We start from the raw sequence: 12,500 nt of genomic DNA on the forward strand, positions 1-12,500 counted from the left end.
GGCGGCAGCGGACCCATGCCATCACCACACTGTACGGCTCCTTGCTCTTCTCTGCTAGCAGGCATGCAATACGCTTATACAAAGCTGTACAGTGGCGACTCATTCCACCTGTTGTGGCAAACACAGCTGGCACAAATGAAGCATGTTCCACGTCGCGGATACGCTGCTCGTACGCCCGGCGTTTCTCCTTCTCCTGCCGAGTGTAGGTTGAGGCCAGTGAGGTGGCCCGGTTTGAGGACGCATACGGGTTAAACACCCTGACATCAACGAAAGTGCGCTCAAACCGGCCACCCCAAAGGCCACTGGCAGCTACATCCAGACGAGCCTGCTCTTCCACAATAGCTGAGCGATAGCGAAACTGCTCTCCTGTGACAGGCTGGAGGTGAGGTTCCACGGCGACAGCTTACCTTGTGTGGCTCCCAGCGTAGTGTTTATATGTCTGAGGCCTCAGTCCAGTTGTACCTGCCTACCTACCTGCCTGCCTGCCTGTCGGCCTGTCGGCCTGCCTGCCTGCCTGCCTGCCTTCCTGCCTGCCTGCCTGCCTGCCTGCCTGCCTGCCTGCCTGCCTGCCTGCCTGCCTGCCTGCCTGCCTGCCTGCCTGCCTACCCATCCACCCACCTGCCTGTCTGCCTTCCTGTCTGCCTTCCTGCATGCGGACAATCGGGCACTGTCATACAGTTCTGCTTTGTACTTGTAACTTCATCGGCACATCACAGAGGAACAAGGCCGAACCTGGTAGCAATGAAAGTATGGCTTCTCTTGGTTAGACTATTTACACAGCCTGCTGCTGCTGCTGTCGCTGTTGCTGCCAACGCTGGTTTTCTTGTTGACATTGTGCTGTTATGACGTTTTGTTGCCTGTATATGGTGTTTGTCCGTGTTGTTCTTGTTGTCCTTGTTTTGAATTCTTTATTGCTGTTCTTGTTATTGTGGCTGTCAGGTGGAGTTGTCGCTTGGAGAACGCTTACGTGCACAACTGCCAATCGCCGACCAAAGAGACCTCCGCTCACTTCCATCCAGACAATCTACTCTGTCCAGTTGTTACAGCTGGTGGTGCATCAACCGCAGCTGCGTCATCAACTGATTCCGCGCCATCATCTACTGATGATGTGGCACCAAGGTCACCGCAAGCTGCTTCGGAGACACCACAGTCGTCCCAACAATCCAGTGAGACTGTGTTATGGCTTGGAGAAGATGATCCCAGTGTGCTGCCAACATCCAATTGTCATCTGTACGGTCGGCCTCTGGAGCTGGGTGGACTCAGTTGCAAGGTATGCTGCTGCTGCTGCTGCGATGGCGGGGCTGCTTGTTTGCAGTGCGTTGTGTGTGTGGGTGTGCGTGTGTGTGCGTGCGTGTGTGCACGCGCGCGCGTGTGTGTGTGTGTTTGTGCATGCATACATGCATGTGTGTGTGTGTGTTTGTGTATGGCTGGACTGGTACAAGTAAGACTGGCTTATCATACTCTCTCCATTGTGTGGTTTGAGTGGGGTCTGGTCCAGTGGATGGCAGCGGGTGGCTGACTGCGGCTCGCGAGTTTTGTCCTTTCGTTGTTCGCTTTCCCTGCTCACCAACCGTGTCTTCTTTCTCCGTCACGTTCTCCCCTCTGTCTGTCCCTCAGGTCTCAGCCACCCTTCCGCTTGGCATGCGTTCAACACGCATGACGTCGTCACACATCAGTCATGATATCATGCATGAAGACAGGACTTCCCCAGTGACGACGACCGCATCATGCAGCACCGAGCAACGATGTGATACGACAGCAGCAGCAGGGCATAGACAGCCTGTGGACGTTGCTGTCGACCTCTCACGCCTGTGTGTGGAGGTATCTCGTCCTCTGTTGTCCTCCGTGTCGGACGCACTTGACGAGCTAACGCCATTGATGAAACGAGCCATTGCTCGACAGCAAGCTCCGTCATCTTCGTCAACAGAATCGCCGAAGAACTCGTCTTCACCATTGTTCTCGCTGAATGATGTGAATGCCAATGTGCGATTGAAGCACATCACCGCGCTAGCCCTGCTGAATCAGCCAGGTATGGTAATAGCGTTCAAGATAGGTTTGTGTGTGTGGAGGGGGGGGGGGGGGGGGGCGTGCGTGCGTGCATGTATGCGTGTGTGTGGAGGGGGGGGGGGGGGGGGGGTGCGTGCATGTATGCGTGTGTGTGGAGGGGGGGGGGGATGCATGCTTGTGTGCATGTTTGTATGCATGTGTACAATGCTCCTGTGCATGCTTCTGTACACGCTTGTGCTCAATTTCTTTTTTCTAATTCCACAACCTAACAGATCATAAGGAAGACCATACAGAGGACATTGAAGGGCCTATAGATATAGGAGTGATGATGGGGTACGAAGTGCTCAGGCGACACGTGTCTCGGTGTCACAGCACACCATACTGTAAAACTGGAAAATTTCGGTGGAGTTTTATTTTCGGTAACTTCGGTTCAGGTAATTTTTACCTAAAATAAAACGCACCGAAAATCTACGTACAAGCATGTCGACTGCAGTATGGAAAACTGGTTTACCCAAATTTTCGCGCTACCTAACCGTTGATTTTGGGGAATACCGAAAATATTACACCATCGAAAATTCCTGGTTTTACAGTACGCATCGCTTTGTGCCCTGTTCCTTGACCCCATATGCACTGTGAATATTGTTGTGTTGTGTGTGCGTGTGTGTGTGTGCGTGCGTGTGCGTGTGTATGCTGCTCTTTGCAGGTGCTGTGATGGGCCTGGCCCATGTTGGCAGTCTTCACCTCAGTCACATGCCGACGCTGGCGGCACGACAACGCCAGGTGGCGAGCCAATCAGCCACCACCTCCTCCACCAGCACCGCAGGGGATTCCCCTGCTAGCGCTGCCACCACAGCAGTCGGTGAGAGGAGTGAAGAAGCCGCCATCATTGCAGTCTCCGATGGTGAGGGTGCAACAGTACACGGTACACCACGAGCATCTGCAGACCCAACACAAGTGCCATCCGCCGGTGGTGTCGACTCCACGGAACACACGCCACTGCACGTACCAGGGGTGGCAACGCAAGGCAGCATGACTGCTCAAACTGCTCATGTTGCTGGTGATGAACCTCTTCCAGCATCTCAACCTGCAGCCCAGTCCTCACTGCCACAGCTATCATCTTCTTTCATTGCAGACCTGAAGACTGGAATCACAGTCAATGTCAAATGTGTTGCTTTGGCTACCATGACGGCGAGCTGTGAGAAGGTGAGCAATGTGTGTGTGTGTATACATACGCCTGTTTATCAATCTGTGGTGGAATTCACCCTGGTGTGTGTGTGTGTGTGTGTGTGTGTGCGTGCGTGCGTGCGTGCGTGTGTGTGTGTGTGTGTGTGTGTGTGTGTGTGTGTGTGTGTGTGTGTGTGTGTGTGTGTGTGTGTGTGTGTGTGTGTGTGTGTGTGTGTGTGTGTGTGTGTGCTGGCTGTGCATCGCTGTCCTGTGTCCACGGATGTCCCCACTATATCTATTCGCCATGAATCTGACTCTTTTCGATGTGATGTTTGTCTCCGCTCTTTCCGCTCTCGTTCTGGTTTGAGCCGTCATCACTGTGACCGTGCGAAACGGATGTCACGTGCAGCCAGGAACAACTGCCGTCATGAATGCGAGCATTGCGAAAGACGGTTCTCAAGGCCACAGGACTTGCAACGCCATGCCAAATATTGTTGACTTTGCGATTTCTCTCTCTTCTCTTCTCTCTTCTTGTCGTTGTCTCCCGTTTCTGGGAGCGGCGTGGCCCGATAGGGTAGCTGTACATAGTAGTAGTAGTAGTAGTGTGTGTGTGTGTGTGTGTGTGTGTGCTTGTGTGTGTGTGTGGGGGGGGGGGGGGGTGCGTGCTAATGTAGGTGGGCTCCATGCAGTTAAACTACAAGCTTAGTATTCCTGTAGTCTGTCTCTCTGTCTGTCTGTCTGTCCATTTGCCTCTCCGATTGGTTTGTATGTTCCTTTTTCCATGTACCGTAAAGTACCGCCAGAGCGCCCCGTCTCGCGAGAGCGCCCCACCTTGATTTTACAGCCAGAGGAAGGAAGATCGTATGGCAGAGTGCAACGAAGTTTGTACGATGTGAGAATCTTAGTGTACTAAGGTCACACTTGGCAGGTTTTTGTGTGGAGTTTGTGTCCGCTCGAAGGTACGGATTGACTGCAAAACGTGCGATATGTGTACAAGGTTCATGTCGTATGACCTACAGACAGCAGACCACCTCCACAATACGACCACGAAAGGATGAGATGGTGGGGCACTCTGGCGGTACTTTACGGTACTTGTCACACTTGGTTGTGTTAATAACTCAACTCACCTCTTGCTTTGCCCTGTGTAGTGTCAAGCTGTGGTATTGATTAGTCTAGTCATGGTTTAACTTCGACTGCATTTTCGCCATGTCTTATCCCAGGTTGTAAATGTTGACACACTCACTGACTCGCTCATTCACATTCCTGCCACACCATCGACCAGTACTGGTACCACAGCTGGCACCTCCTCGCCAACGCTGAGCACCAAGTCAGCACATGGTGGAGCGGATACCACCGGACACGCTACAGCAACACCAGCAGCAGCAGCAGCAGCATCCAGACTGGCGCAAGGACTGCTGCTCATCAATCAGCTCATTGTCAACAAGAATGCAAAGGTATGTATGGGGTACTGATGGGCGTAGACCCCCTAGCCAGGTTGAGTGTAGTGACACTATCGTCCACGGAAATATACTGTTGGGTGAAACTTCAGTGTACGTGCACTACAAGTACCTGGTCTCTACCGGGCATAATTGGTCGTTTTAGTCGTGCTACTAATAGTACGGATCTGTGCTTTATATCCGAAGTACTGTATATCGAAGGTCAAATGACTGGTGTAGCGTAGTGCACAGTCCTCGAAAGGTACTTCTTATTGCATAGTACAGCTTTATGACAGATCCAGGGTGCTGAAGTTTCTCCGTTCTGCAGTGTACTACAGCATAGCAAGTATAGGGCTTTCTAGCAGTAGAACTACAGTAAAACCTGTAGAGGCGACCACTCGGATACGGCGACCACCTGTCGTAGAAAACCACTGAAACCAGGATCAAGGGATGCTGTTTCCAGTCGAATGACCCTGGATAAGGAGACCACCTGGTAACAGAGACCACATTTTGAAGGTCCCTTGAGCGGTCGTTTTAGACAGGTTTCACTGTATCTCCACAGCCCCCAGTCCCCCCACCCTCTGTCCTTGAGATCAGATACATACAGTGTTTACACGTGAAGACATGTGATGCATGTAGAGTCAGTGCATTGATACCTCAGCACAGTTTCTAAACACACTCCTGTAGACAGCAATGTGAAGCATACGCAGCTGGACTGTCAAACATGGACTCCCCATACCAGGATCCGGACCATGCGAATTCTCCATTAGTGATGTGTGTGTGCATGCGTGCATGTGTCTGTGTCTGGGTAATTTCAACCTGAATCTTCTCAGCGACTGCTGGTCTTGTCCTCTCATCCTACAGTAAAATGGTGACCATCTTTCTCTGGGTTTGTGTTTGCTGGGTTTGTGTGTGCGTATCAGGTGATCCGAGCTAACATACCCGCTGTATGCCTGGACTGGTCTCCAACACAACACAAGACGTTCACAGTCCTGGCTGAGCAGCTAGCCACTGATGTCATCCATGTTGCAGGTAGGCTATAGGGTTTCTTACTGCTGCTGCTGTTGCTGCGGGCACGGCTGGTGCGTCCATGGCCGCACCAGTTTTTTTCTCCAATTCCAGCTTTCACAGATCGTCCAGTGTATTATCAATTATGTGAAAGTACTAAAACATATTAGAGGCTGTCCTCGCTAGAGTCTCTTCCTCCTAAACTGTTCTCCTTGTCCTACTGTGCTGGTTAAACGTGTATCCGTTGCTAGAGGAAAGCGTAGCTGAGCAATCAGTATTGTAAATACAGGCGCGTGCTCGGCGATGGGCACGGGGGGCACGTGCACCCCCCAAAAATTTTCAATCTGGGTAATTGCAATTGTAATGTATGCATATATGCTCTAAAATTCAAGAAAGGTTGCAAACAAATTGCAGAAAATTGCCGGGGGGGGGCTCCCCTCGGCTCCCGTGCACCCCCCTAGTTGGGGGGCCGAGCACGCCCCTGAAATATGCTTAGAGCTAGAGATGCATCCTCCCCTGACATGGAAATTGGACATGGGAAAGTGATCTGCCATGTGGCCGGCCCACTTGGGGCCGTGCCACCCCTCAGGAGCTGGCTCCGGGCCTGGGTTCTGCTGCTGCTGTTCGGGATCTCTATAGAGTGGTGTTCAAATCTTTGTCATCTGACTAGATTTCTGTAGAAAGTGATCACGGCATGTGGACAGTGGAATCAACATGGCTACCGACATCATGTGACCCATAGATACTAGCGTTGACTGGAATGTGTGTGTGTGTGTGTGTGTGTGTGTGTGTGTGTGCGTGTGTGTGTGTGTGTGCGTGCGTGTGTGTGTGCACACGCATGCGTGCCTACACGTGCATGTGTGTGTGTGTGTGTGTGTGTGTGTGTGTGTGTGTGTGTGTGTGTGTGTGTGTGTGTGTGTGTGTGTGTGTGTGTGTGTGTGTGTGTGTGTGCATGCATGCATGCGCATGATCCTGCGTGAATATATCAGGTAAGCTGCCCACAAGAGCTGCAGCACCGACCACACCACAAGCCGCCACCACCAACACCACCACCACCACCACCGCTGCAGAGACCACTGTTGATAGCACTGATGTCAGTAGCAGCACAGTCAGCAATGCCGATGACGGAAGAAGTGGCGGTGACAGTGACAGTGGAAACACTGCGAATCCTCTCCCCAGCGTAGCCGTGAACATTGTTTCATTGTCGCTCCTCGCAGCGCTGGATACAGCAACAAAGTAAGTGAATCCTTCTTTCTGTTTTACTCTCTTTCTCACTCCTGTGTGCAGCCACACCATACATGCTCACACCCCTAACACACCTCACTCACACGCACACCCACACACACAACTACAACAATCAACCTCTTCTGCGGGGACAGCAGCAACAGCGAGTCGATTTGTTCAAAAACAGCTGGGCTCAGCCGCCAATCATCTGTGCCAACTATTTTCGAATAATAGTCTACCAGTTCATTTTGTTCTCTGGGCACGCATTCGGCAACCAGGCAGATTCCGTGCTTCATGCACACGTGGAGGATTCGCATGGCGTCCCGTTGAAAAAGCTCCCTTCTGCTGCCAACCTGGATAATGTGCACAGCTGCCTGATTGTCGCTTCTGTGAATGCAGGTACCTCCTTCTAGTTTGTGTTCTAGTGATTCAAGCTCTCAATTCTCTCCACCTGGAGCTTCTTTGGCCATGCAAAATCTCATTGGACCACTCTCCTCTGGCTACCTCGACTGCGCTGCCATTTACTAAAAATCCGCCCCAACCAGAGTCGCTCGCATCGCACCAGGTCAGGACCGTTGCCTTTGGGCAGTTTTTCCAAAATGGTTGGCCGTGCCAGTCTTCAAATACCGTGCTCCAAAATTCCAAGTCGCACCTCGGCGCATCTGGCGATTTCACTGGCGCGTACCAAGAACTCTTAGACAATATCATGCTGTAGAATGCCCTCGCGCAGATGGCAAATTGGACCAAGCGCAAGCGACATAGACAACAAGAAGTCGGCTAACCTCGCCACTTCCCTCGCGGGTGGCGCTGCTAGACCGCTCAAACGGGCTACACACTCTTTAACCCTTATCCGACCGTCAAAGTGGACAAATTCTCAGTCCCAGCGAGATGCCACGGCCCATTTTAATGGTAACTTTAGTTTCTCTTGGGTGATACATGTAATTGCAATCTTGGGCTTTTTGGAGAGCTTGAGCCGTGAGGAGTTCTCTAGAAACAGTTTCTAGCCTTCATTTGTAAGAGGAACAAAAATCCATCTCCAAGTCCATTTTTTTAAGAGAAGCACAGCTCATAAACGATTTGTAGTCTTAAATTTGTACTTTCATGCTAACACATTTGGAAAATACCATCAAGGAGGCCTCCAGGCAAAGTTTTAGGAGGGCAACATAATCATTGCCAAAGTTACACCATTTGGGAAATTGCTTCGTACGCGGTGTGAAAACAGACATTCAGAGACTTATAACTTCTTTTTGGAACATGCTAAGACGCTCCGGTCTTTTGCAATTAAATGGTGGGTCTTTCCTGCTTCTTTTGAGACCAAAATGGTGCAGATTCGATCAAAAGTAAGTGAGTTACAGCTTGTTAACGTCATCGACGGATAGTCGTCGATTTTTGACTACCCGGTCGGATAAGGGTTAAGCCTCGCCACTCCGCGCTCTGTCGCAAAAAATTGCCCCTCTTTGAGATCAATGCGCATGCCTAGCATTTCAACCTTTTGTGATTTGTGATGGCTCCCATTGGGATTTTTGTTCATTGGGTCAATCTGACCAGATCTCCCATTTTGTGGGGAATCTGGGCAGATTCCCCTGAAATGCCCAGATTTCCCATTTTTGGGGAATCCGGGCGACCACGTGACACTGACGAGCTGAGCAACATTCCTTGCTCGAAGCACACCTCATTATAGTATGACATAATCTATATAGAGACTTAGTCGGAGGGAAACATATTAGAACACGAAGAGACGAAGCTAGTTGAAAATCTGATGAGGCCTTTCGTACCATTACTCTTCAAAATCAGTACATGGTGATAATGTGATGAAGCACAACGATGTCAATTTATACAGCATATTGGTGGAAAAATTGTGATGAAACATACACAGGCTGAATGATAGTGTGAGTTGCGCTAAAGAGTACACGCACTATAACAGGGAGGTGGGAAGTCAAAATAGCACTAGCTTCCTAACAAACTCCTTCTGTCTACACAGCTCAGGCTGTAGCTTGGCAATGTAAACAGCCTCTAGCACATCTAGGTGACATTTGCTGCGCGCCCGCGCGTGAATCTTGAAGTGCTCTGGAACATTCTTACGTACTGCATTCAGGCAAGAAGGGGACATGATAAGATGTGTGGTTATTGCAGAATCATTTTTCACAGCTGATAGATGTGCGGTTATTGCAGAATCATTTTTCACAGCTGATGGGTTGTGTGAATCACGCTGGTTGGGTTCACACTTACTCGGGATAGGGTTGGTCTGCGCTACCTGATCCGATGGGCTCCTGGTCGGTGTCCGTGTAACTTGGCGCTGTTGTAGTAGCCGAGTACTACGGCGAGCGCTGGTTGTTGTCTGCACCTTCTTGGAACCGACACACTGTATGATGGGTGAAGCGGCGATAGTTGGCTTTGTCAGGGCTGTTGCCAGTGCCTTCTGTTTGGGCGGTCTTCCTCTTCTGGGTTTGACGTAGTCGACGCCTGGTGTTGCGGCCATGACTAGTCTTGGCGGAATATGCTGCGACGTGCGATCACCTAGGCATTGGGTTGCCTTGCCGATGTACCTGTGGCCACACTCACAGGTAAATAGATATAATTTTGCTAATATTAGTCATCGGCAAGGCATCCTTGTTGGTCGTTTGGAATAATTTCCTGGTGATGAAGCAACATATAGGAGAACAAAGAGGAACAAAGCGCTGCACTAGATCGAGGACTTTCTTTTTGATTTCAAGGGATGAGTCACCTAGCCATGGTAGCCGTAGAATAGCACGATTGGAGTTTTGGAGGCTTGGAGGCTGTTTACATTGCCAAGCTACAGCCTGAGCGGTGTAGACAGAAGGAGTTTGTTAGGAAGCTAGTGCTATTTTGACTTCCCACCTCCCTGTTATAGTGCGTGTACTCTTTGGCGCAACTCACACTATCATTCAGCCTGTGTACGTTTCATCACAACTTTTCCGCCAATATGCTGTATAAATTGACATTGTTGTGCTTCATCACATTATCACCATGTACTGATTTTGAAGAGTAATGGTACGAAAGGCCTCATCAGATTTTCAACTAGCTTCGTCTCTTCGTGTGCTAACATAATCTATACCGCGAACATGCGTAGACCTACCCCATGAACCACACAACCACCTGGGTACAGTGTATTACTACTACATCATGTATATTACTACTGTATACACAACCACCTGGGTACAGTGTATTACTACATCATGTATATACGGTTGTCTAGGGTGTTGACCTTACTCATGTACATGTACATCTAAATCCATATTTGACTATATACTAGTACTATGTTAATGGGCGGTTCGTGGTTGTTCGTGGATGTTCGCTGTGGTTCGTGGATGTTCGCTGTGGTTCGTGGATGTTCGCTGTGGTTCGTGGATGTTCGCTGTGGTTCGTGGATGTTCGCTGTGGTTCGCGGTTGTTCGCTGTGGTTTGTGGTTGTTTGCTGTGGTTCGTGGATGTTCGCTGTGGTTCGTGGATGTTCTTATCTATCGCATCATGAGTCATACGATGATGTCATGATGTTATGGTATCACATCTAGCGAAGATCAATCCCATCTTCATCCCGATCCTGAGATAAAGCGATCATGTAGTTGGATTTTGCGATGGTCCTATCTTCTTCGAGCGCACCCACTTCCAGCTTGAGTGCGTTTACGTCTTGATCAGCTCGTAACTGCCTCTCAAGAGCCGCCTCCAATTTCTTCTTAGCTAACTTATTCTTTTTCTTAAATGCTTCGTACACCCTTTGTGTGTGTGTCACACTCAAGGGTACTTGACTAGAAGTTGACTCAATCTGCGTATCCATATCTTTGTCAGAGCTTTCAACCTGAATCGGAATCTCTGAATATAGAGAGTATGAACGACCGCGCTAGTGCTTTTATACGCATTATGACATACCATGATACGCATCATGAGTCATCCCCCCCCCCCCCCTTCCACAAACTTATTTGCCACCTCTACCCCGTGGGCATCGGCGACAGCGAGCCACTCCTTCCTGTTGTCCAAAATAGTCTCACCTTTTCTCAGGTGCCTTGTAGTGCTTTTCAGCGGGTACGACCTCAGCGCCCTCCACACCTTGTCCAGGCGCTCCTGGAGCCGGGCATTTACGACGTGTTGATGTCCATATGCCACGTTCCTCCACTTGCTGGGGCCCGTTGAGGTGGCGCGAGCACGAGAGCGATGTTGGTGACGGCGAGCCTTCTTGGAGTTTTTTTTGATTTTTTAAATTTTTTGGATCTCCATCTCTTGGGGCTGGGTGAACATGATAAACTACCAAAACTTGACGATGATGGGGACGACGATGATGACCGAGAGCGTCTCTGTCTGCGACCTCTGTCGCGTGGCGAATCCGGGGTTGCCCTGGCCCTTTCCAGCTCGATTTGGGCCTCGAGCAGGCTGATACGGGTGACCTGCTCCTCCAGGCGCGCCACAGCCACGTGTACCTCGTCCTGCTGTACGTCGTCCTGCAATCGTGCGGGCTCTGCGCTCGCAGCACGACGGGTCCTTCTACGGGGAGGCATGGTTCATAGAAGGAACTTGAAAGTTGAAAACGATTACAGTTTTGGACGGAAAGGATACACTACACTTGCAAATAATACTAATAACAACAGCTGGCATCTAACCCGATTAATCGGGGTTCACGCATCTGTCAACACACTACTTACCTTTTCTTGTGCTGCCTTACGGAGTGTACCATGTTTACACGGATATGGTCTCCCAACCGATTCGTTTTTGTTCCACATTGAAAACAAGTGTACATTATCCGTGTATACGTAGCCATTGTGGACTCCTAAACAAGAATATATACAGAAAATACATGCAACCAAACAACTTTGTCCGTTGTCAGAGATATACCTTCGGCGAGAGGAGTTCCCGAGGGCTTGAGGTCGTCGTGGACCACATCGTTCCAGCGCTTTCGGGGCGGCCGCGGGGATGCTTGATTTTAGATGTGTCAAGTGCCAATTCCAGGGCTTTGTAGGAGGTTGCTCTAGGACCCTCGCATACCACATGGCCCAGCCACAACAGCCGACGGCGTTTGCTTACTGTGCTGATGGGCACTTGGTTTGTCCGTTAGTCTAATGCTGCATTCGGGACCTTGTTAGGGTAGTGTATGTTGAGCAGTCGGCGGAACTTCCGGTGATGTCACGTGTCCAGCTTATCACTGAGGTTTTTTAATACTGTAAAACCGGAAAGTTTAACGAGTCGCAAAGTCTAACGTTTTAAAACGATCAATTTTTTTCCGTTATTTGAAGAAACGTTATCGCGAGATGTCTGTGTAAAGATGCGCATATGAGATGGGTTGCCAGGTAGCCGTCGTTAAACTTTCTGCACGTTGTCATGCCAAAATTACAAAAACGTTAGACTTTTTGGTCGTTAAACTTTCCGGTTTTACGGTAGCCAGCGTCCACAGACCGCAATTGTAGAGCAACACTTGAATAATGAGCGTGCTGAACATGCAGAAACGAGGCACTTGCAAAGCAAGAAGAAGCGAGAATAAAAAGTATGCCGCAGCCAGAGCGCATGCTCCTGCTATCTCGCAGCAAATGTTACGTCATGCAAAAAGAAAGACAAAAAAGAATTACGTTTCTCGTTTCTTCCCTACGTCAGCCAACGAGAAATGAGACAATAGAGAGGTTAAGAAGATGCACGTTTTTCTGACACGACGCGAAA

The 12,500-nt window shown here is 49.9% G+C and overlaps 1 protein-coding gene across 2 annotated transcripts in view; it reads left to right on the top strand.

The window, feature by feature from the left end:
* Positions 1-12,500, top strand: part of LOC135828267 (uncharacterized) — an 86,101-nt gene that overhangs the window by 11,344 nt on the left and 62,257 nt on the right. For both annotated transcript variants that reach the window (XM_065340716.1, XM_065340715.1), the window contains exons 15-20: positions 940-1,270; positions 1,618-2,029; positions 2,711-3,210; positions 4,392-4,625; positions 5,531-5,639; positions 6,605-6,851. In XM_065340716.1, the coding sequence (XP_065196788.1) occupies positions 940-1,270; positions 1,618-2,029; positions 2,711-3,210; positions 4,392-4,625; positions 5,531-5,639; positions 6,605-6,851 (1,833 nt within the window). The remainder of the gene's footprint in view (positions 1-939; positions 1,271-1,617; positions 2,030-2,710; positions 3,211-4,391; positions 4,626-5,530; positions 5,640-6,604; positions 6,852-12,500) is intronic.

This window comes from Sycon ciliatum, chromosome 12 (genome assembly GCF_964019385.1).
Source record: "Sycon ciliatum chromosome 12, ocSycCili1.1, whole genome shotgun sequence".
Classification (NCBI taxonomy): Eukaryota; Metazoa; Porifera; class Calcarea; order Leucosolenida; family Sycettidae; genus Sycon; species Sycon ciliatum.